At 51.3% G+C, this 24,356-nt stretch overlaps 3 protein-coding genes across 4 annotated transcripts in view; 2 read left to right on the forward strand and 1 right to left on the reverse strand.

Annotated features, from left to right (window-relative positions):
* Micall1 (MICAL like 1) overlaps positions 1-24,356 on the forward strand; it is a 210,913-nt gene that overhangs the window by 111,645 nt on the left and 74,912 nt on the right. The window lies entirely within an intron of this gene.
* Pick1 (protein interacting with PRKCA 1) lies at positions 32-19,273 on the forward strand. 2 transcript variants are annotated; one of them, XM_051189360.1, is made up of 13 exons: positions 32-221; positions 530-633; positions 1,544-1,655; positions 8,656-8,784; positions 10,264-10,330; positions 11,388-11,477; positions 14,771-14,824; positions 15,092-15,154; positions 15,816-15,949; positions 16,249-16,341; positions 17,163-17,213; positions 17,978-18,122; positions 18,529-19,273. In XM_051189360.1, the coding sequence occupies exons 2-13, from the start codon at positions 593-595 to the stop codon at positions 18,798-18,800; spliced, it is 1,251 nt and encodes a 416-aa protein (XP_051045317.1). In that variant the 5' UTR covers positions 32-221; positions 530-592; the 3' UTR covers positions 18,801-19,273. The 2 variants fall into 2 exon arrangements, with proteins under 2 accessions (XP_051045317.1, XP_051045316.1); XM_051189359.1 differs by having other exon boundaries at positions 34-371.
* Positions 20,458-24,342, reverse strand: Slc16a8 (solute carrier family 16 member 8). The gene is made up of 4 exons (XM_051189365.1): positions 24,068-24,342; positions 23,363-23,506; positions 22,341-23,123; positions 20,458-20,780 (listed from the first exon to the last, which is right to left on the reverse strand). The coding sequence occupies exons 1-4, from the start codon at positions 24,279-24,281 to the stop codon at positions 20,458-20,460; spliced, it is 1,464 nt and encodes a 487-aa protein (XP_051045322.1). The 5' UTR covers positions 24,282-24,342.

Genomic DNA, 24,356 nt, shown 5'->3' on the forward strand with positions numbered 1-24,356 from the left:
GGGCCGCCAGCGTGTCTAGACCTTTCCTTCCTTTCCTTTTTCTCACACTAACAGCGAACTCCCCCCAACACTTGTTCTTTTTCCTGGTTCAGAGAGTCTCGGAGCGGAGACGAAAGGGTTGCCTGCAGGGATTGGGGCAAATACCCAACGGGAGAGGCGGGACTTCCGCGTCCTACCGGAAGTGACGCGACAGTCGCAGTCGCCGCCAGGTGGAACGGCAGGTGGGTCCAGGTGCCAGCCTGGCCCAGGCCTGGCTGTGGTACCGACTCTCTCGGTGAGCGACCGAAGAGGCTCCCAAGGGTCTGGACACCGCAGGGCGGATTCTGGAATCCGAGCCCATCGCCCTGGCCTGGGGTCGTCCCCTGTACCAAGTAAGAATCACCTACCCGCCTCCAGCCTTAGGCTCCCTACCCCAGTCCAGAGGGGAGGACCAGAGTGCAGCTGTCCCGGATGGGGGAGGGGTGGGAGCTTGGGGCTGGCATCTGGACACTTAAGTTCCCTGAAGCCCTGTGTTTTTTTTCTCTCCCAGACCCAGTTCCCCATTCCCCTCCCGAGCTGGGCAGTTAGCCAGTCGGCCCCAACTCTTGGAACCATGTTTGCAGACTTAGACTATGACATCGAGGAGGATAAATTGTGAGTATTTTCTTCCCCAAGACCTGGGAGCTGAGGACCCAGGTCCCTCGTGCCCTTGGGTGTTCTAGCTCCACACACTTTTACTTCACAGTGGACGGAAGCAGAAATGGGCCCGACATCCCAGAAGTTCATCACTTCTGGGAAGTGTGTGTGTGTGACAGATTAACAGATAAATCACGATTCAAGCCCCATGCCATGATCCAGCCACAACACAGCAAGTGCATGGTCCTGTTGGGGTGGTCTGGGAAGGTGTTCCAAAGGTGACAACTGAGCCAGGGCTGCAAAGGCTGTGTGTGAATACCACTGACCCTCCTCCCCAGCATAGATGACCGATAAGGTAGACTTTCAAGAATTAGAAAGTAGTCCCAGAGTATGGAGTAGATTTCATGGCCTTCTGGGTTGTTAGTCCTTCGTTAGGGGTGAGCAGTCATTGGTTGTTAGCAAAGCTGACACCTGAGCCTGTTCACCACAAGGCATACATAAGCTCATTGATAGTGAATGCCGGGTGGCAACTGAACAGTATAATTGGAAGATGGCTGGAGGATAGTTGAGTAACTTTATTCCAAAAGGAAGGTGGCTATAATGTCCCGTATGTATCTAAAATGGGGACAAGGATGGAGCCTGGCTGAATCTTTGTTTCCTTGGACTAGGATGGGGAGAGCCTTCCACGTACGTTTCATGTAAGGTTTCTGACCAGGGAGCCTCATTTCATTTTACGGGTGAAGGGAACAGAGGCAAAGAAAGTGCCTGCCCACAGTGGGTTATGGCATCTGGGGTTCTACCCTGTAGTGCATGACATCTGAGTGTGCTCTGGTATCAATGCTCTTTCTGGCCGAGGAAGAGGCTACTCTGCTTGCTCCTTCCACTCATCCTTTCTCCAGAATTTACTTTCACTTGCTTCTATTTCCAGAGGAATCCCCACTGTGCCTGGGAAGGTCACACTGCAGAAGGATGCTCAGAACCTGATTGGGATCAGCATTGGAGGAGGGGCCCAGTACTGTCCCTGTCTCTATATTGTTCAGGTATGAGGCACACTTTGGAGATGGGGGCAGGGTCCTGGGTAAAGTGAGTCACTTCCCTTCTTGGGTGTGACAGAAAAAGGTGCACTTCTCCACTTTGGGAAAAAACAAAACAAAACAAAAAAAAAAACTAGCTCCAGAGGCTGGGAGATGGCTCAGTCTGTACAGCGCTTGCCTTGCAAGTGTGAGTACCAGAATTCAATCCCAAACCCCTGAGAAACACTGGTGTGGCAGTGTGCTCTTGTCAGCATGGTGCTGGGGGGGTGGGGACAGGTGGGTCCCTGGGCTTCACTGGCCAGCCAGTCCAACCTAATTGAGTTCCAGGCCACAGAGAGACACTGAGACCAAAAAAAAAAAAAAAAAAAATTGGTTCATACCTGAGGAATGAAACTGGCTGTGAAACATACACAGACACACAAAGGTCTGAAAGCAAAGAGGGACTAACCAACACACACCTGCATGTGTAAACATACAGAGACACAAAAGTCTCTTGCTTCTTTAAAATTTTATGATTGGTATTTGCTTTTTTTATGTGTGTTTGATCTGTGTGAGTATGGGTGCTCTGGTGTCATGGCAAACACACAGAGGTCAAAGGACAACCATCAGTCAGTCATTTTTCTACTGTGAGATCACAAGTTTGACATGAGACCACCAGGCTTGCATAGTAAGCACTCTACTGGCCGAGTCATCTCAGTGACCCTACTTGTTTCTAAGGTCTATTCTTAGCAAGACTGGCCACCACCCTAAGTGGCACTGTCCCTGTTCCTTTTTACCTGTTCTTTGCTTGCAGCTTGTTCTGATCTAGCTATCTAGCAGACTCTTGGCCTATACTATGTGTGTTGGACTGACGTTAGTCTGGTCCATGTGTAGAGTGTAACAGATGTTCAGTAACAGCCTCTAGTGAATCTGCTTGCCAACTGCAGTGGGAAGGCTGTGAGCTAGTGTCCTTGCTGGGTGTGGCAGCATGCACCTCCCTGCACTTGGGAGGTGGGGGTAGGGGGGATCAACAATTCTAAGTCATGCCCAGCTACGCAGGTTTGGTTCCCAGCACCCTATCAGGCAGTCACAATCACCTATAACTCAAGTTCCCTGGGATTTGATGCCGTCTTCTGCAGCCTCCAGCCCCTGCATGCATATGGTACTCAATCATTCATTCACATGTACATATGAAATTTTAAAAGTTAAATAAGTGTATTGGGCTACATGTTCAAAAGGAACAAAACCAAGTACATAAATGTTATAAAATATGTAAGCATAAATGTCTTTGGATTCTTGTGAAAATGCAACAGAATGGCAAAACACAGGGCCAGGCACTTAGGCCTGTTCACTTAGTCACAGCTGCTGTGGTTTCTAGCAGATATGCCTTTCCCAGCTGCTATGCTAGTGTTAGGGGAGTTACCCTGTGATATGTCCTCTGTGGTGTGCAAGTGGGGCAGGCCTGTCAGGAGGCCTCCTTCACCAGGTGCCTGACCAGTCAGTGACATTTCTGTGGCCTTGGAAGGATCCAGGCTCTACCCTATTGGGGCATCTAGCAGAGTAGACCTCAGGGGTAGACAGGACACTGGGTCTTTGAGAGGATTATCTGCTCTTACCTCTACCTTCGAGGGTGATTTGGTCTCCTCTGTCCCAGGAGACATGAGGGAGACCTTTCCAAGGTCCCTCCTGGCCATTTGCCTGCTCAGCCCCATCTGTTCAGGACCCAAAGGGCATGTTTGTTTGGATGAACTGCATCCTAACATGGTGGGATTTGTTGTGTTTGCATATAGCAAGTCAGGTGCACAAGGCCTGTATCCATCAGCAGTTCCTGCCCTTCCTCTCATCCTGCCCTTCAGCTACTACTACAGATATGGTTCCCCTGCTCTCCTTAGTTTTGTTATTACTTTTATGTGTATGTGCGTGTGTGTGCACTTGAGTCCAAGCAGAACAGCTGTCAGATCCGTCTGAAGCCAAGTCACAGGCATTTGTGAGCAGTTTGACGTGGGGACCGGAACTGAATGTGGGTCTTCTGTAAGAACAGAATGTACTCTTACTCACTGAGTCACCTCTCCAGCCCTCCTGGTTTTGTTTGTTTTCTTGACTGATTACCTGTTCTTGGTTCAGGAGGTAAGAGTTCAGTTCTCTTCTAAAACTAAACTAAAGCTCTCCTCTTACTCCATCTTCCCATCACATTCACTGTTCTGACTCAGTATTAGCACCATAGGTAATGTTCAGGAAACATTTTTTAAATCCCTGTCCAGCTCTGGAGGTCAAGGGGATGGAGAAGGGATAAAAATAAACCTCACTTGTCTGTAGCACCTGGGTTGAACTTTCTGATGAGCTGGTGTCATCCTTCCTTCCTTCCTTCCATTTATTGTTTGTTTTTTGAAACAGGGTTTCTCTGTCTAGCTTTGAAGGCTGGCCTGGAATTCACGTTGTAGACCAAGCTGGCCTCAAACTTAGAGATCTGCCTGTTTCTACCTCCCTAGTGCTGTGATTAAAGGCTTGCACTTATTAATTTTTTAAATATTTTATTTACTTTACATGCATTGCTGTTTTTTCTGCATGTATGTCTGTGTGAGGGTGTCAGATCTTGGAGTTAAACAGTTGTGAACTGCCATGTGGGTGCTGGGAATTGAATCTGGGTCCTCTAGAAGAACAACCAGTGCTCTTAACCACTGAGCCATCTCTCCAGCCCAACGCTTATTTTTATGTGTGTGGGTGTTTTACCTGCATTTGTGTCTGTACACCACATCCATGCCTGGTACCTGTAGAGGCCAGAAGAGGGCATCAGATCCCCTGGGACTGTAGTTATTGATAGTAGTGAGCTACCATGTGGGTGCTGGTCCTCTGGTGACTTTTTCTTGACTTTTTTTTTTTTTTTTTTTTTTTTTTTAAAGACTAAAGTCTCATGTAGCCTAGATTGGCCTCAAATTCCCCATGTAGCCGAAGCTGGCCTTGAAATACTGGTCCGCCATGCTCAGCCCATCTTTTCTTCTTAGCAGAGCTTCTCCTTATTTTCTTTGGCATTTCCTGCTATTTGCCCCCATGATCTTGTTTTCTCAATAGCCTTGCCACATCCTTGTTCAGTCTGTCATCTGTCCTCAGTCTAACCCCTTGGGGACCTCTGCTCTTCATTCCCAGTCCCAGGGCCTCCTTTTTGGCTTCCATCCCCATCTGGATGGAGCATGTCCTCTGGCTTTCTGAGGAGGGGCAGATGGACAATGTATATTCTAGAGATTTCTTTTGTCTTTCTGTTAGTGTCATTCCCTTATTCCTCAGAGTTACCATGAGCTCAAGTTTAGGAGTGAAGGGCAAAGGGCTGGAGAGGGCTCAGTGGTAGGTTATGTGCCTAGAGTGGTCCATCCCCGACACTTAAAAAACGATTCTAGGGGAAAAAAAAGATACAAGGGATTATCCCAATTGTTTTATACCTATTGAAGTTTGCTATATTACAGAGTATGTGGTTGATTTTAGAGAAGGTTCCATGTGGAACTAATAACATATGGATGTTCAATATGTGTTCTATAAATGTCTGTTAAACCTAAAAAAAAAAAAAAAAATGATTCTAGGTTTGGGAATAAGTTTCAATCAGAACATTTGAAAAACGTTTATTTTTTTAGATTTATGTGTGAATGATTTGCCTTCATGTATCTGTGCACCACCGGCATGCCTAGTTCCCATAGAGGTCAGAAGAGGGTATTAGGTCCCCTGAAACTGGAGTTATAGATAACTGTAAACCACGGTGTCGGTGCTGGGACCTGAACTGAACTCAGGTCCTCTGCAAATGCAACAAGTACTCTTAACCACCAAGTCATCTTTCTAGCCCTTAATTTAATTTTTTTATTTTTTCCCCATTTTTTCAAGGCTGTTCTGGAACTTACTTTGTAGACCAGGCTGGCCTTGAACTCACAGAGATCCTTGTGCCCCTGCTTCCTAAGTGCTGGGATTAAAGGTGTGCACCACCACTGTCTGGATTATATCCCCTAATTTTTATTCTTTAAATAAAGATTCTAAGGCTGGGCTTGATGGCCCTCAACTTTAATCCCAGCACTAGGGAGGCAGAAGCAGTCAGATTGTGACTTCAAGGCTATGTAGAGACCCTGTCTCAAAAACTCAATCAATAAAAAAATGTTAAAACCCACTTATTTAGTGGCGGGGGCTCCTGTGTCATGGTGCATGTGCAGAGGTTGGAGTGCAGCTTGTGGGAGTTGGTCTCCTTCCACCCTTTTTCTACTGAGCATCTCACTGGATTTGGTTAGAAATTTGATGGTGTCATTCCATTATCCACTGTCACCAGCACTCTGTCTTACTTACTTGGACCTTATGTGTGCCTTATTTTTATGTATCAAGCCTTTGAGAAATTGGTCCTTCCTATATCTCAGGTGTCAGGGTGACAGCTGCAGGCACAGCCCTGTTTGTGACTGTGATGTGTTCTCAGAAAGTGACATCATCTGGGCCTCTCTATGAGGGTCTCACATAGTACTTTTTGATGACATCCTTCCCTGTGTGGTCCTTACTGCCTCTCTTGTTCTCCAGTTGTCACAAATACACATACCACATAACTTATTACCCTCTTAACCATTCTTAGGTGGCATTAAAATATACTCAAAGTGTAGTACAGCCATCACCACTGTCCAGTTCAGAACTCTTCATCTTTTAAAACCGACTGGGCATGGCCTTTCTGACTCCCTCCTCTCCTTAGCCCCTGCAGTTTCCATGCCCCTCTGTAGCTCTGACTATTTTAGGGACTTTTTTTTTTTTTGAGACAGGGTTTCTCTGTATAGCTTTGGAGCCTGTCCTGGAACTTGCTCTGTAGACCAGGCTGGCCTCAAACTCACAGAGATCTACCTACCTCTGCCTCCCAAGTGCTGGGATCAAAGGTGTGTGCCACCATCAACCAGCCTCTAGGGACTCTTGTACCTAGAACTTGGCATTTATTTTGGCTAGTGTGATGTTAGGAATTCATTGTACTGTAGTTTCCTTTTAACTCAAATATAACAAGTTAAGTTTCTGCTTTCTCCAGTTGACCATTGTTCTTCAAATGTTCCTAGAACTCTTGTCCATCACTTGTCTGTATATGCAAGAGGTTATTTTTAATTCTCTAGTCCCCTCTGTCAGTACCACATTATTTGATGACTCTAGCCTTGTAGGAAAATTTGAAATCAAATGTGAGTCTCCCAGCTTTATTATTCTTTCTCAAGATTATTTTGGCCTTTTGAAGTTCCTTGATATTCTGTATGAATCTTAGGATTTAGGTTTTTAGAGTTTTTCATCTATGAAAATGTCCCTGGGCCTTTTTCAGGGAGCTCACTGAGTGAGTATTGTAGTGGACAGTAGTGACTTCTTACTCACATCTTGTCATCTACAAATATGGACCATCACTTTCAAGAGAACAGAGAACAGGAGTGTGAGTGCCCTGTGCTGGCTGCCTTTCTTCTTTCCCTCTATCCAGGCTCCAGCCTATGGGATGGTGGTGCCTGCATTCATGTACTTCCTTAGGTAACCTCTCTGGAGACATCCTCACAGACACACATGAGGTCCTTGGGTTCCTAGGACACCATGTGACAGCAAAGTACACTTCTCAGTCCAGTCAAATAGACTGTCAAGATCTTGTCAGCTTGACACCTCAAACCACAGCATCCATCTTCATCTTACAATCCAGATCCAAATTTATTACCTATCTCTAAATATCCCCATAGTCTTGTTTCTATTTTTAACATTATCTGTTTTGTATGTGTGTTTGTGCATGTGTGTACACATGCCGTGGCATACTAGTGGAAGACAGAGGACAGCATGTAGGAGTCGGTTCTCTTCTACCACCAGAACTGCCCACTGGGATAATTTTACCACATTGGGGGCTTTCTAGCCTACACTGATGGGAGATGTGATTCTGTGGTACTGTTGGCCAATAGGAAAGCAAGATAGGTGGGACTAGGAGACAAGGAGGATTGGAGGAAGGAGGAGTCAAGATGGAGGGTCTGGAGAAAACAGAATGTCTGCTGGCTCCCCGGTAAGAGAAGACCACGTAAAAATACATAGATAAGTAGAAATGGGTTAATACTTAAGACAGAGCTAGCTGATAAAAAAACAAGTACTAGGCCAACAGCATAATATCAAATACAGAGTCTCTGTGTGTTAATTGGGGCTGGCACGGCGGCAGGACAAGACCAGCGGCGGGAGAAAAAAACCTTACTCCTTACATATGGCGCCCACATGCACCTCCCAACTTTTCTAAATTTCCTCTGCAAACCAGCTTACAGACCATTGGCCATGCTTAGTCACACCAACAACCTCTTTAGTACCCATTTTCTGAGTTGGGCTGTAACAAAATACCTTTCAGGAAACTCGAGGAAGCACTCGTTTTTCCATCGTATTTCATGGCAGGAGCAGAGCAGTTCACACCCTGACGGCCTGAGAGCAGAGAGGGCACCTCTGCCAGCAGCCTTTCTCCTAATCCTCCCTTGTTAGCCAGGCATGTGGGGCGGCACCACCCCCTCAGTTCATAATCTCAGGCAACATCTTCACTGACGTATCCAAGGGATGCTTCACCAATCTCCATCTGCTCACAGTGGAGGTCAAGTCTAGCATCAATAGAGTCCATCCACCTGATGATGCCTGCTTTCTCCTAGCAGTATTCACAGTTCCCATGGTATGCTGGTCATGGCTTGTGACTTGTAGTATGATCTGAATTGATACATGCTTAGCTTGGTTACTCCATTTTTCCTTGAAACGTTATAAAAAAAAAAAAATTACAAAACATCCTTTAGACATGACTCTTTTTTTTTTTTTAAAGAAAATTTAGAAACTAAAGGTAACACAGGAACCAGACATGGTGGCTCATATTCCTGTGGGCCATGAGAGCCACTGTATTTGCTGTATAGAGAAAAAAAAAATCTTACCTGTTGGGATCCACAGCTTGTCTTCTTTCTTCTTCCCAAGAAATGAAGAGTTTTCCTTTTGTCTTCCATGGCCTGCCCAGGTCCCAGGTCCATGCCATTGTCCTCCACTTTCTACACATCCACAGGTATTTGACAACACACCTGCAGCCTTGGACGGCACGGTGGCGGCTGGTGATGAGATCACCGGGGTCAATGGCAGGTCAATCAAAGGGAAAACCAAAGTAGAGGTGGCAAAGATGATCCAGGAGGTGAAGGTAAGACCACTGGGAAAGTAACTGAACCATTGCAAGAGCTGCTGGAAGCTTGCTCCAGAGTGTGAAATGGAGGCTGTCAGGTCCCTGCTGAAGCAATCAAGCTTAAGGGTTACTTACTGCCTACTTATATAGTAGTATGAGGAACACATTCCAGTCTCTTGGGCCCCTCTAAGCTCCCAGAAGTGCTAAACACTCAGACGAGCTGTGATGTCCCTGGTTGGAGCTGCAGAGGCAGCTAGATGCCAGCAGTGACCTCTCTGGGTCAGTGAACTCTAGTGACCACAGCTAGGCCATGTTTGCCCTCAGTTTTGTTGGGGGGACTGCTTCCCATATCCCAGGGACTTAGGCTATAGAGAACCCAGTATAGATATGGCCCACACCCCTTCTCTCCTGATAGTTCCCCTCCCCAGATGTTCCACTGAGATCCTTGCTCTATGCAGTGTCTTTGTCACTCACAAAACAAGCATGGCATTTTTCCTGTTCCCCGGCAGTTCAGCCACTGAAGAACCTTGTGCAAACTGGCGAGCGAGCTAGCTGTGTGAGAGTGCAAGGCCACAGGATGATAAGGCAGTCCCAGAGCCAAGGGTGAGGTCCAGCTTGTGTAGACTTGGGCTCAGTGCCTGAGGCCCCAAACCCCATCCAGGCCTGTGTCTTTCCCTTCCTGTTGCTATCTACCAAGGCTCCAGGACCAGCACATACTATCCCCTGCTTTAAAAATATATTCTTAATTTGACTTATTTTTATGTGCATTTTGGCTGCAAGTATGTATGTGTACCACATTTTACTTCCTGCCCTTGGAAGTCAGAAAAGGTCATCAGATCTCCTGGCACTGGATTTACCGATGGTGGTGAACCACCATGTGGTGCACTGGATTTACCAATTGGTGGTGAACCACCATGTGGTGCTGCGAACTGAGTCATTTCTTCAGCCTCCACTCTCCTCTTCTTGCTTCTATTCAGACAGAGGGCCAGGCTTCCTCTGGTCCTATCCGAGTCACCCTGGTACTTAGTTCTCACTAAGGAAAGGATGACCTCTGTAGCTCCTCCTAGTGCCCCTCAGGCATCAGGCAGACCAGGCAGGGGCTCAGAGCTCAGAGCCATGTCAATCCCAAGGGAACCCCTTCACACCCTGCCCCTAACTGACCACACTGGTTCACTTCATCTGTGCTGGGGGTGTAAGTTTTCAATCCAAGTTTATGTTAGTAGATTCAGTCCCAGTCTCCAAGGCCTTAGGATTGCAAGGGCTAGAGTGACCATGCTGGCCTCCTGTGGTCAGTATCTCTCCCCTGAGCATTCACTAGAATATGGGACTAAATGAATCCCCAAGTCATCAGCCTCTCCTGCTGGACTGGAGTTCCCAAGAAGTCTTGTTCTTTTCCTTATGGTTGGTGTTCTAGTGCCAGGTGGGTAGAAAATAGTGTCTGGGAGGGCCTGGAGCCTGGGAGCCACTATCCTAATTGTGTCTGTGCTACTCTTGCAGGGGGAAGTGACCATCCATTACAACAAGCTGCAGGCGGACCCTAAGCAGGGCATGTCCCTGGACATCGGTAAGCCAGGCCAGAGCAGCCGTGTGCCCTGGACTCTGGCTAGGAGGAGCCAGGTGCTCCCCCTGTAGCTCTTCACAGGCCTGTGGCCCTGCATTCACACCTCCCACTCAGACTGTGTGTCAGGCCTGGTTTTAACCCCCTCCTCCATGGGCTCTCCTGCAGGGTACTTCCAGGAAGACTTGGGTATGAACTGGGCCTTATGGTGTACTATTTGGCAAGTCCCTGTGACTAAAGTCCCTGTGACTAGAAGGGCAGACCTCAGTCCTGTAGAAGCTTTGAGACAGCAATAGTTAGTTACCACTCTCTCTGGATCAGCCACATGACACAGTGAGAGAGGCACAAGAGGCTGGGCAGTTTCCTACTAGAATACCCAGATAAACGCATGCTCACCTACAGCCCTCAGCCCTTTAGGACAGAGGCTAAGGGCAAATGAGCTCCCCAGTGGTTTCTCTGTGTAGCCCTGGCTGTGCTGGCACTTGCTCTGTAGACTAGGCTGCTTTGAACAGAGAGTGTCCCTGCCTTTGCCTACCAAATGCTACGATTAAAGGTGTGCACCACCATATCTGGTCTGACACCTTGTTCTTGAGCCCTTTGATTCCAGCCCAGGACGCCTTCCAAGACCTTAGCTGGTTACATGCAGTAACCAGCCAGTAGCTCTTAATGGTGCCTACTACTATGATGTAATCTGCTTGAGAACCCACCTCCAGAGCCCTCACCTTGGCACAAATTAACTCATATGCTGGCTGGAAGAGAGAAGGGACAAGGCTCTGTCTGGCCTGTCAGCCACCCCTTAGCATAGATAAGCTCTGGGCTCTCAGTGACATCAGTGGCAGACAGCAGGTCTCTATACTTCATCTTTATCTGTCTGACTCTTCCGAGTTGGGACTGAGTGGGACAGGTAGCTCAGGGCACACTGCCGAGAGTCATTGTTCCCTGACCACTCCAGACACCAAACCCTGGCCCAGTCTTCTTCACCCACTGGCACAACTTGCAGCCGTGACGGGGCTCAGGCCTAGACACCCGGTGAGCAGCACTCATTGGTCCTTCTCTCTTGCAGTGTTGAAGAAAGTCAAACACCGGCTGGTGGAGAACATGAGTTCAGGCACAGCCGATGCCCTGGGCCTGAGCCGTGCCATCCTGTGCAATGGTGAGTTGTCCTTCCACCAGCTCGATGGCTGAGGTCTTGAGAGCCCTTCCCTGCCTCAGTGTGGACAACCAAGTCACATCTCTGTGTCCCTGGGGACATCTTCTGCTCTCCAAGAGCAGAAGCTGACAGCTGTCAGTTGTGGGCTTTTAGGTCACTGCCAGGGGTGGGGGCAACACAGACTTGGGAGGATAGGTGCTCCCTTCCAGCATGGATGCCTGGCCAGGGTGAGTCCCCCTCCACTGCCTGTGTGCTCCCTGCATGCACTTGATCTGTCCCTGTGCTATTCACCTCAGCCCTGCCCTTGACCAGGAGGTGGTGCTGCTGCTCGACTCCACTTCCCTTGCTGGTGCTCAGAGAAGCCATGTGCACTTTACACACAGGCAGACACATGCACTGGATATCTCCCCAGGAGGCCGATGGAACCCATGGTCCTTCTGTCGCCAGCCTATGCTTATAAATAGCAGTGCTATGCGTGTACTCGGGGAGGATAAAAATACCCACATAAACCATGGGCTCAGCTGATCTTTATTGGCTGGGAGAGTGGGGGTGGGGCCTGAGCATGTTCCAAATGGGGTACAAAGTGGCGGCTGCTATTTTCAGCCCCGTGGTGCCTATAAATCCTTGTTACTGTAGTCACCATGCATTGAGATGAAATTAGAACTGGTTGTTGTTTCCCCCTAACCATGCAATTTCCCTAGCTTTAAATAGGATTTCTAAAACTGAAGCTGTCATGATGTCCCATGGCCCAGCTAAAAACAACCATGCCTACTGGTCCCATGCTCATGCATCCGGGAGCCAGGACCTAGGCTGTGGACCACCACAGCTTCCTAAAGACCTCTAAGGTATCCACCCCCACCCCCACCCCCATTCTCCCTTTACACAGCCAGCTTTCCTGTCCAGAGAAAAGCTGCCTGTGCTGTGTCCCTCCTCTCCTACTCAAAAGCCCCTAACTGAGCAATCTCCACATCAAAGCAGGAAAGCCAGGCTCTGCACACAGGCATGGCTCTGTGACTCCAGGCTAGTTGCCACCACTCAGCCCTCAGCTTTCTCTGTAGAATAGGTCAAGTGGTCCCTGCCCATGAGGTGCAGGCTGGAGAAGGGCCAGGAGTCATCAGGGGGCTTTCAGTGTTCTGGCTCCCAGCAGGGTGACTCAGTGTGGCTGCAGGTGTCCTCGGGCCTGGTCAGGGCCTAGAAGGCTTCACCCTCTCATGAGAGGTGTGTGTAGTTCATCTCCACAGGTGAGAACATATCCAGAGTTGGGGAGCCCAAGGAGGCCATGCTCCTTGTGCTCCCAAGCCCATGCCTGTGCTTTGCATCCCTCCAGTCAGCTGCCCTCATTTACAGACTGTTCTAAGTTGAGGTGGCTATTGTCCCTTCACCCTCTCCATCATCCTGTTCTGGTCACTGGCTACTGGCTGACTCCTCTGATGAACTTGGAGCCCCGAGGGCAGGGCCTGAAGCTTGGTTTTACCTCAGTCACTCCCCAGACCTAATGTGGTATTGTGTGACAGAACTTTTTTTCTTATAAAGGAAAACATTTAATTGGGTTGGCTTACAGTTTCAGAGGTTTAGTCGGTTGTCTTCATGGCAGAGTGCACGTGGACTTGATGCTGGAGAAGGAACTGAAGAGTTCTACATCTCTTTTTGTTTGTTTGGTTTTTCGAGACAGGGTTTCTCTGTGGCTTTGGAGCCTGTCCTGGAACTCACTTTGTAGACCAGGCTGGCCTCGAACTCACAGAGATCTGCCTGCCTCTGCCTCCTGAATGCTGTGATTGAAGGTGTGCGCCACCACTGCCTGGCTATTTTTACTTTTTAATTTAACTTCTTTATTGATTCTTTGGGAGTTTCACATCATGCACCCCAAATCTGCTCACCTCCCGGTTCCCCCCATATCCTCCCCTCATCCCCACTGTGCCCCTACAAAAGAAAACAAAACAAGTAAGCAAGCAAACAAAAGCAAAGACAAGACAAAACAGCAAAAAACCCTCAAAACAACAACAGAAAAGTCTCTTTACTTCTCCTTTCCTGCCTCTCCATCACCTCTTTATTTCTTTATTGTCCTGGTGGTTGGGGGCTTTGGTGTGTCATTCAGTACACCCCTTTGTCCTGTCAGCTTTACTAGCAAATGTTCATTGCAGTGAGTCACTGGTCTGGTTCAAGGACTTTGAATTTTGGGACACCATCCTCATTGGATCCTTTCCACAACTTCTCTGGTCATTCTGAGTCATGGAGATCTGTGGATATCTTTCCACAGGACCAGTTTCTTCAGGAGCTCCAGAAGGTCCTAGATGGGGTAGATGCTAGGGTGGGCCAACCCAAGGCCCACCTGTGGGCCTGGGTGGTAGCCAAGCTGGTGACAAAACTTTTATTGAGGACAACACATTTCTACTCACCCCAGATTGGGAGCCCATGGCAGACCAAAATACAGGTATCACCAAGTCCAACATGCTGAATCAATGAGCTTTATTGAAGTCACTTACAGGAACAGAAATTACTCAGAGACAGCTTCATTACCAAGACTCATCCCAGCATGGGTGACAGCTCACAAAGCTGGGACCCAGGAGCACACTGCACAGCTGCAGGCAGCTCAGCAGGTGGGAGAGTCCTTCCCAGGTGCCTCAGTTGATCCAGACCTCTTCCAGGAAGCTATCTTCCTTCTGCTTCTCCCAGGCAGCTGGTCTGGCCTCCCTTCCGCAGTTTAGCTCAGTCTGAGAGGGTCTCTCAGCTTTCACTGTATGCTTGGGCAGCGAGTGGTTGAGTGACTCTGTTCAGTTTCAAGGATAAGTATGTACTTACTCTATATTTGTTTGGCCATTGGCTGTGATCAGCAAATTCTTCTAGTGGGAGACCTTCCTCTAATCCCTCCTGAATCCCTTCTTTCTGACCCCAGCTCATCATGTACACTTGTCTCAGCCAGCCCTGGCCATGATCAAAAGGCTCTCCTCTCCAATTGCTGTGTGTGGGGCTTTTGCAGCTGGCCCAGGGTTTGCCTTCTGGGCCTATGGGAAGCTATCCTTGGGTCTGGGTTAGGGAAAACCCACCCTCATACACTCATTTGGGAAGAGTCCATACTGGAATGGCCATCAGCCCTAGGTGGAGGGAGGCTCCTGACAGGGTCCTGAAACAGCTGTGCCTGGCTCTTACCTCTCTAGGTTTGCAGGCCCAAACTCCACCCTAGAGTTCTTGTTTGTGGCAGAGGCTAGTCCTCAGGGGCTACCCTTCCCTCTTCAGCCTCTGCTGGGCTGTTGTCCTCCCTGGCTTGCCACAGCCTCCCCTGTTCTTGACCTCCACAGATGGGCTGGTAAAGCGGCTGGAGGAGCTGGAGCGCACTGCTGAACTGTATAAAGGTAGGTAGGCCACCTGCTGCTAGTCTACCTTGGAGATCCCTGTCCTAGAGAGTGGCAGTGGGGTAGGGGAGCTACCTAGAAAGTTTTGGACACTCCCAGCTGCCTGTTACATGGGATCCACATAGATGGCCAACTCAGCCTTCATCCCCTGGCCTTGGGGAAAAGCCTGGGACCTAATGCCCAGTGAGGACCTCAGGTAGACTATGGGGCTGGGGACCAATGTGTTTCCTGATTTCAGTCTTCTGTCACTTGGGTCTCTTTCCACAGGGATGACGGAACACACCAAGAATCTCCTACGGGCCTTTTATGAGCTGTCACAGACGCACAGGGGTAATGGCATCCCCAGACATGCCATGTGGCCCTGCAAACCCCTGTCCCTCAGGGCTCAGTAACACCGAACAGTGAGGTGTGGCTAGATTCCTCTCTGGGGCCCTTCTCATCCCTATGCCAAGGCCAACTCCCAGCTTTGACCTCCAGCCTGACACCAGGTGGCAGTGATCATGGAGCATCTGGTCCAGCTGGCTTTTGGAGGACGCCATGTACCTTGATACTACTTAAACTGCAGGCAGCCCCTTTTCATTTTGGTCTCTTCGGTACCATGGTGGGCAGTAAAGACACAAGCCCATTTACTGTCCAGGAAAGGAAGCCTAGGCAGGAAGTGGTGGCAGAGCCTGGCATTTGAACTTAGGGGTGCAGAGTCAGTCTGATACTCTGTTCTTGCCTAGCTTGACCACTGTAGATTTTCACTTAGCCTTTTGTCTGGGCACTTGGGGAAACAAAAGCTAGTCCCCCCGGAGCCTAAATGTAGAATGAGGATTCAGCTCCTTGAAAGTATGGTTTGGGCCTCTTGAAGATGTACCTCCTTCGGATGTAGACCCTTCGAGCAGACCTTAGCTTTCTGCTCATCAGGCCCCTGTCCTGTTGCCCGGCAAGCCCCTGGCTTCTCCATTAGGGGGTCAAAAGGAGGCTTCAAGGCAAACTTGTCATGCAGCCTTTGGGGACGTGTTCTCTGTGATTGGGGTACGGGAGCCACAGCCAGCAGCAAGTGAGGCCTTCGTGAAGTTTGCTGATGCACACCGCAGCATTGAGAAGTTTGGCATTCGGCTACTGAAAACCATCAAACCGGTGGGTCCCTCAGAGTGCAGCATGTCCCACTGGCCAGAGCAGGAGGGACAGCTTAGCACAGCGGGGTTTCTGGGCTGGAGTCAGATGCCAGATGCAGACACTAACTTGGTCACCTCTATGGCTAGCCAGCCATTAGTCACTCTGCCTCCCTGAGTCTCTGTTGACCTCAAGACTCTGCTGGGTCACAATGTGCCCTTGGCCTGACATAGTCTTCTAACCTTAACACATGCCCTTTGTCAGATTTCTGAGTCCACTGGAAGGGTTGACACATGTGTGCCATTTGTCACCCAACCTTGTAGATGCTGACAGACCTGAACACGTACCTCAATAAAGCCATCCCTGATACGCGCCTCACCATCAAGAAATACCTGGATGTGAAGTTCGAGTACCTGGTGAGTGCCCTGCAGTGCTGGCCAGCTGGGTGAGCCCACCCTGGAAGCCAGCCCTGAGATAAGCAGCCATGACAGGGCTGGCAGGGCAGACCTCTGTTGGGTCAGGAGTGTGGGTTAAAGGCCTGACTAATCAGAAGCAGCCTAGACTCTGCATTCCCACACCAGGGAACTCAGAGATACCTAGAGCCTAGTGAGCAGGAGAGCTCTCATTCTATATCATGTCTACTCCTTGGAACTTGTCACCTTTAGCAACAGCTTAGACTAGGTCTGGGATACTTCAAAGGACATTTGGAATCCTAAATGGTAGTATGATTGTCAAAAAAGCTCAGAAAATGATGTTAAGGCATCAGGCTTCTGGCTGTGGCACTTGCACCTTTACTAGGCCTGTGCACTTGTCTTCAAGGAGCTCCCAAGTTCTTTGGCTTCGCCAGCACCACCGCACACAGTGCCTTTTGGATCTGCTTTTCTGCAGATAGAGCCCCAGGCCTTATGCATGCTAGGCAGGTGCTGTACCACTGAGCACATCCTACAGCCCCAGAGCATCTCCCTTAGACCTGAATTTGGTTGCTTTGGGATTGCACCCTCCCAGAGGAGTTCCTCACCCGGCTGCTGCCCCTCTCCTGGGCTTCTGTCTGTGCCTGCTTCCAGCCTTTCCTAGGTGGCCCAGACCTAGGTGGCCTGTATGACCACTGCTCACTTGTGTCTCCATGTTCCCTGGTGACCTGAGGGCATAGGGAGACAGGGCGGGGGAGCTGGAGTCATAAGTATGGGCATCCAGGAAGCTTGGCCACTGACTTCTGGCCTCATCCATTCCCACACAGTCCTACTGTCTAAAGGTAAAGGAGATGGACGACGAGGAATACAGCTGCATCGTGAGTACCAAAGGGACCCAGGCTGGTATGAGGAAGGCTTGGGGTGCCCATACTTAGCCTTCAGAAGGCCTTGGGTCCACCAGAGGTTTTAGGTATGTTAGGCATCCTAGGGTCTTAGTTTGGGGTTGTCAGCCCATTGTACCAGCTCCTCTGGATTGGAGTACCAGCTCGTTTGCCATGAAGTGACTGACTCCCCAGGCATGCTCTAGACAGGTATCCCAAGTTTGTGAGGCTCCTGCAGGAAATAGCTGATTTCAGTTTTGAGCTATGCTTTGATTTAAAAAAAAAAAAAAAAAAGTTGTTTTTTGTTTTTACGTGTGTGTGGGGGGGGGGGGTTCATTTGCATGGCTGATGCCTGTGGAGGTCAGAAGAGGGAGTTGGAACTAAAATTACAAACAGTTGTGAGCAATCATGTGGGTGCTGATAACAACCCAGGCCTCTGCAAGAATGAGTGCTCTAACCACTGAGCCATTCTCCAGCCCCTGGTTGTTCTTTGTTGTGGTTTTTGTTTCTAATTTGTGATTTGTTTACAATCAGGGTCCATCTTTTGGCCAATATTTATTTATTTATTGTGAGCTGTGTTCATGTTTCTGTGGTTGATTTTCTTCCTCCAAAGTTACTGTTGTGAGCTTCTGTCTGTCATTGGCATCTGAAAGCCCATTGTGGTACAGCTGTGAGCTGGGCCAGCCCTGCATCTTTCCAGCCCCATCTGTACTGGGAGGCCCAGGTCAACCCAGGAGAGCTGATAAGCTTGCCTGCCCCAGGCCCTAGGAGAGCCCTTATACCGAGTGAGCACAGGCAACTATGAGTACCGCCTGATCCTGCGCTGCCGTCAGGAGGCTCGAGCCCGCTTCTCCCAGATGCGCAAGGATGTGCTAGAGAAGATGGAGCTGCTGGACCAGAAGCATGGTGAGGGGGGTCTCTGGAAGCCTGTAGTGCCCCTGTGCACTACCCCAATTGGTCCTTTCTTGGCACTTAGCCCCAGGGTGGGTGCCATTCTCTCCCTAGATCAGAGGTAAGGCCTAGAGAGGGTAGTCTCCCAAGGGCCTCAGGGCCAGGCCCTGGCAGGAGTCCACCCAGAACCTGGCTGGGTTGGGGCCAGGGCTTGGGTTGGTGATCCATTCACTCAGACAGCCTTCTCTGTTTCCTGAGCTCGGAGTTTAGAGGACTAGGTGGCCAACTAGGCAGGGCCCCTTTCCATCCTTCCTTAGGCCTGGGGCTCAGGAAGTGTCCCAGTGGGAAGGACAGGCCAGCTCCAGGTCTTCCCTTAGAGGCACCCGTACCACTGGGCCTGTCTGCCCACCTCCTGCCCCAGTCCAGGACATCGTGTTCCAGCTGCAGCGCTTCGTGTCTACCATGTCCAAGTACTACAATGACTGCTATGCGGTGCTGCGGGATGCTGACGTCTTCCCCATTGAGGTGGACCTGGCACACACCACTCTAGCCTATGGCCCTAACCAGGGTGGCTTCACTGATGGAGAGGATGAGGACGAGGATGAGGAGGATGGGGCAGCTAGGGAAATGTCCAAGGATGCACGCGGGGCTGCTGGGCCCATGGACAAGGGCGGAAGCTGGTGTGACTCCTGAGTGCCCCCTCAAGTGGACCTGGGGGGCAGGGCAGCGGGAGGACCGCATCGGGAACGGGGCGGGGCCACTGTAGGACAGTGAAGGCGTGTAGTGGCGCATAAAGGCCTGCTGGCTCGGGGCGCCTGCCTCCCTGCTCCTCTGTCCTCGCACAGTGAACCCAGGCTGCAGCCTGGGACCTGGACTGGCATCCCCGTCCTTCATTCCCACCTCCCAGCTGGAGGGAGAGCTGGGCCTTGGACAGAAAAGAGGAGGGGCTGGAACAGGCAGAGCACAGGACCTGTCCTGTGAGTACCTCGGTGGTGCCAAGCCTGCAGGGAATGGGAGCCGGGTGGACATCCGAGGCTGGGGCCAGCATACCAGGCTGGCCCCCGAGTCCACATGCACACCTTGGCAGCCTATATTTATTTGTTCCTGGCTTAGCCTCAAGGGCTGGATGCTGGGCCTGTATTGAATAAACAGAAACCCAGACAGAATGGATGGGCTCCTTGCAAATGGCTCAGACCCTCCTCTGCAACCAGATATCAGCTGCCTCCTGGGTCATGAGGGAGGGTGGGACACAGGCTTAGGCAGTTCTCTCTATGTCCACCACTCATCTCTCACAGCATTTACAGGAGCAGCTTTCTTGTTCCCATAGCATCTGAGGTCAAAAGGCTCAGGATCATACCTGAGAACAGTGGAGCTGAGCTTGAGTCTACAGGTCCCAAAGCCTTGACCGTCACCCGCTCCCGCTGCTTCCAGCATCATTGAGCACTCCCTTCAACCCTTTCTGTATACCTGGTTGTGAAGTAAACCTTTGTTTGGGCAAGGGGGCAGAACAGACACTGATCAGGTGACAAAAGGCTGGCAAGACTACTCCAGGAGCGCCTGTTCAGTTCAGGGCCCAGGGGACACAAGGGAGGTGCTGCCACCCTTAGGCAGTAGTCTCCCTGCTGCTTTGCCTGGCTGGGCGTGGCACACACCTGCAACCTTTTCACACTGAAATGCCCATTAGGACAGGATATGGCCATCTTGAGAGCAGAACAGGCAAGGAATGTGCAAAGTTGGCAAAATGGAAAAGCACCCTTGCTTGGTAGCTTTGAGTTCTGCAGGTCCTGCGGGAAGTGTGATTCTCAGGCTGGAGGGCGATAGCCTGTTAGCATCCATCCACATGGGGCTCAGCAAAGCTGTCTGTTAAACTGCATCTCTGAAGACACACACAGTGAGGGGACACACACACCTCAAGAGTCCCCAAGGTTTTGCTGTTGGCCACCTGGCTCCCATGCCCTCTGGAATTGACTTCTGACATCTATACATGAAGACAACCCAGGATAGGTCTTCACTCCTGACCTTGACCTTGGCCGATGTATTTCTCATCCAGATGGCGGCCAGGCGTGCTTCAGCCTATAGCATCCCCACCAGCCCCTAGGTCTCTAGTGGGTTTCCCCCACCATTCTTATTGAACTCCAATGGCTCTTCTTACCCCTCTCTTAGTTCAGGTGTCCCAAGCCCTGGCAGAGGTACAGGAGCAGAGTGTGTCTTTCGGTAGGCTTTTATCTTGTGTACTTGTCAGTCCACAGTAGCTTCACTGGGAACAAACAGCCTGGCACATGGGGTACCCCCAGGGACCACCCCAGGCTGCCTCCCCATATACCAGGCCCACTGGCCACCTGCCTGACGTCTACACAGAATCATGACCCAGCCCAGGCTCTGCCTCCACCTCTGGTTCTGGTCCTGGGGACCCCGCCCGGGGGCTTAGCATCTCCAAAGCCTCAAGACTGCCAGGCTCCTCAGTGCTGGCAGGCATTGGCTCAGAGTCCCTCTCAGCCTCCACATCCTCAGAATCACTGGCTCCTCCCTCAGCAGCTGGACCTGATGGGGTGTCCTCAGAGCAGCGCAGGCAACAGTAGGTAGCAACTGCCATGAAGACTCCTGCCAAAGCCACCTCAGAGCCAGCAAGGTAGAAGATGATCTCATAGTTCTTCAGGACATCCACCAGGCGGCCTGGGGGTGGGGGGTGGGCGGTTAACAACCTGTCATGGTCCCCTCCACTTATTCAATGGGGCTTACTGGTGACACACATTTGCCCTATCTTTATTCCTGATTACATGCAAAACTCCACATGGATCCTTTCTTGGGAGGTCCCAAATGTCACCAACCCCCACCCTTTCTAATGCTTCTGAGGAGGTGATGCTTTTATAGTATACAAGGTTTCCTCCTCCACATCAGAGAGAGCCTACAGGTGTATTGGCCTGCTTGTGGGTGTGAAGATAGCCGTTGGACTGGACCCTGCTTAGCCCTGGCTAGGACTAAGGGCTCCCCAACTCTTTCTGCATAATCTGGTCTATAGGAATTTGGTTCAGCATCCTCATCGGGAGCTATAAGCCATCCAAACAGAGCTGGTTAGGCACCTCTGCCTGTGCTCTAGAAAAGGCCTCATATCCTTTCATTGCCCAGGTTCCTTTCCTGGGCACAGTATCTCTGTATGGGGGGGGCTAGTTCTTGTTATGGGGCACTGAACACAGGGTGTCACACATGCTAGGCACACATGCTGCCACAGCTACATCCTAGTCCCCACTGGGCTGTTCATCCACAGGTTTCACTCTTAAGAGTATTCCTGTGTCCACACAAGGCTGTGATCTTCAGGAAGTTTCCTGATGACTATATCTTCACTCTATCCAAAGTCTCAGTCCCTCACTTCTCTGGCCATACTCAGCTTTGGAGTGCCCTTCATTTTATCATGGAGCCTGCATTCTTTCCCTATCCACCTAACAGCAGGTGCTCCCTGGGCTTCTGGGTGGGCCAGCCTTGAGGCTTTTGGGGTGGTGGACTTGAGAGAGGGTACCCACACATTGGTTCAGGGACTTTGCCTTTTTGCTGGGTCAAGTAGGCAGAGTGAGCTTGCTTGGACACTCTGCCATCTGGTTGTCTCTGTTGCAGCCTGGGCTTCATCATCTACTATTCACTCCTGAAGCCTGTGGTCTTTTCACTTAAGGCTGGCTCCCTGCTTTCTCAGTATAGTCAGACAGCTCAGGAAGGTCTCAGTGTCCCTGTCTACACCGATTCCATCTTAGCTTAGGCCTCACTTGTTCAGTGATATTTCCCCAGGCAACGCCCCCAGCCCTTTTACACTGTGTCCTCACCTGCAGAACTACACAGGGATGAGCAGAGAGAGAGGACTTGGCAGAAAAGGTCATCAACAACCTTCCTCTCCACCTGTCATCTGAGCACCCCTTCTCTGTTCCTAGCCAGGGCTGGTTCCATTCTGCCTTACTGGCTGGGGGGCTAAAGTCCACACACATTCGGTCATGTGTGTCATGCCCAAGACATCTAGCCAGCTGGCTAGATGATTATTTGTGTGTGTATTGTTTCTTGAGACTGACCTCTGGCTTTTCCATCCTCACCCCCTGGGGTGGTCCCTGATTGGTGGAGGAGTTCCCTGGTCGTGGAGGGAGTCCACCAAACAGGCTTTCCAGCAAGGAGGGCTGCCTTCTCATTCCTGAAAGTTCTAGCTAAAGGGCTTCCCTTACATCCCTTGTTTAGCCACCCTTCTACGGTGCGCACCGGCAGAGGGCGGTCCTATGAGCACTGCCACAGCCTCCACGAGCAGTACCAGGCCCAGGGCACTGGGGAAGCGGGGTGCACCCACGGTCGCCATGAGCACCTCGAACTGCAGTGCGCCCACCATGCCATAGGAGAGGCCGAAGGCGATGCAGAAAGTCACGAGGGTACCATAGGAGCGTGCACGCGCGCTGATCAGGTCTGTGAGCCCGTTGGCCAGCAGGGCCAGACTGAAGAGATAGGGGACGTGGGGTCGCAGGCGTGCCAGGCCCGCCAGGGCACCGCACGCCGGCCGAGCCACGATGTCCACAAAGCCCACGATGGACAACAAGAAGGCGGCCTCTGCGTCAGGCACACCTGCATCCTTGGCGTAGTTCACCAGCAGGATGGGAGGCACGAAGAGCCCAAGCGCCATCAGGAACTTGGTGACCACGTACACCACGAAGGCGCGGTCGGTGCACACCGCCACGTCCAGCAGGCGGCGGCGAGCCTGGCCACCGGAGGGCGCGCGGTCCTCCGCGGGGTCTGGGCGTGGTGGAGGCGAGGGCCCTGGTGGGGGCCGCATGACGGCCCCGCAGGCGCAGCAGTGTAGCAGGAGGCCACCGAATAGCAGGAAGCCACCGCGCCAGCCGAAGCGCTCCCCCAGCAGCTGGCCGAGCGGCGACAGTGTGGACAGGAACACCGGGCTGCCTGCCGCTGCCAGTCCGTTGGCCAGGGGCCGTCGCCGATCGAAGTAGAGCCCCAGCATAATGAGCGATGGCTGGAAGTTTAGGGCCAGGCCCAGGCCTGCAGGCGAGGCGATGTGGCTGGGGTGCCCCTTATGGCCTCAGCGGCAGGGCCAGGCTGAGCCAGGACCGGGAGGATAAGTTCGAACCCGGGATGGTGAGCCAAGTAATTCGGGGAGCTGGGGGTGCCCTTTGGGGAAAGCTGGGAACTGAAAGACTTGCAGCAGGGACTCCAGACCCGCACCCACATGTGGGTTACAACACCCACATCCCTGCAGGGTAGAAACTAGATGCCCTCACCTGTGAGCACTCCAGCTGTCAGGTACAGCTCCAGGAGGCGTGAGGCAAAGGAAGCCAGGATCATGCCCGCAGAAGCCAGGAGCCCACCAGCCAGCATCACCGGACGGCAGCCAAACCGCGTCACGAGGATGCTGGATAAGGGGCCTGTGGGCAGAGCAGGGTCACTGCCCAGGTTAGACCAATCTTCCCTCCAGAAAATATGCCAGGCCTTGCTTTGTACCTCTGAGGTCTGAAAGAAGTATATACTCCCCTCCCCCTTCCCCCAGCTCCTTCAGAGACAAAGAGGGCAGCGTTTGGTTGATGTCACACAGCTTAACAGGCAGACAGGATGGTGTGTGTGTCTGTCTGTCTGTCTGTCCATCCGTCCATCCTCTGGTAGCCACCTATCCCTTACCCTCTTGAGAGCCCAGAACCAAAATAGGAAGGATGGCTTCCCCTCTTCATCTCTGTATCCCACCAGATTGCCATCCTCCTGAAGGCTCCCACCCTCTCTAAACTCCAGCATCAGGGCTGGGGGGAGCTGGAATGCTTCTCCAGGTTAATGTAGCCCAGTGTAGATTTGCTGGCAGGAAATCCCTCCAGGCCAGCAGTAGGAGGGGGTTTCTATTTCCATCTATGTGTCCTACCAGCTCTTTTCTAGGGCTGAGGCTCTAGATCCCCTACCCCAGATGCTGGACCCCAGGGGGTGCTGGGAGGAGCGCTGACCTGAGCCATAGAGCATGGCCAGCATGATGGAGGACACCCAAGCTGTGTGGCTGTAACCTGCTCCAAAGTCATGCTTGAGCTCTCCGAAGAAGACGCTCACAGCCTTGGGGAAGCCGTAGGCGAAGCCGGTGATCACGAAGCAGGCACCCAGCACGACCCAGCCCCAGCCACCATCTGGGGGGCCTGCACCCCGACGCTGGCCACCAGTGCCCATTGCCTCTTCCTCTGCTGGGGAAGAGGGGGACAAAAGGCAGTGGTAGGTGCTGTAGAGGAGTGAATTGAGACCTGC

This window comes from Phodopus roborovskii, unplaced genomic scaffold (genome assembly GCF_943737965.1).
Source record: "Phodopus roborovskii unplaced genomic scaffold, PHOROB, whole genome shotgun sequence".
NCBI classification, from domain to species: domain Eukaryota; kingdom Metazoa; phylum Chordata; class Mammalia; order Rodentia; family Cricetidae; genus Phodopus; species Phodopus roborovskii.

Bases quoted from the DNA above. Each gene is read 5' to 3' on its own strand.
- Slc16a8 (XM_051189365.1), bottom strand. From the start codon at position 24,281: ATGGGCACTGGTGGCCAGCGTCGGGGTGCAGGCCCCCCAGATGGTGGC. The intron at 23,507-24,067 runs GTCAGCGCTCCT...CTCTGCCCACAG, and splicing joins GGCCATGCTCTATGGCTCAG to GCCCCTTATCCAGCATCCTC. The intron at 23,124-23,362 runs GTGAGGGCATCT...CCTCGCCTGCAG, and splicing joins GACAGCTGGAGTGCTCACAG to GCCTGGGCCTGGCCCTAAAC.
- Pick1 (XM_051189360.1), top strand. From the start codon at position 593: ATGTTTGCAGACTTAGACTATGACATCGAGGAGGATAAATT. The intron at 15,155-15,815 runs GTAATGGCATCC...CTTGTCATGCAG, and splicing joins GCTGTCACAGACGCACAGGG to CCTTTGGGGACGTGTTCTCT. The intron at 18,123-18,528 runs GTGAGGGGGGTC...CTCCTGCCCCAG, and splicing joins GCTGCTGGACCAGAAGCATG to TCCAGGACATCGTGTTCCAG.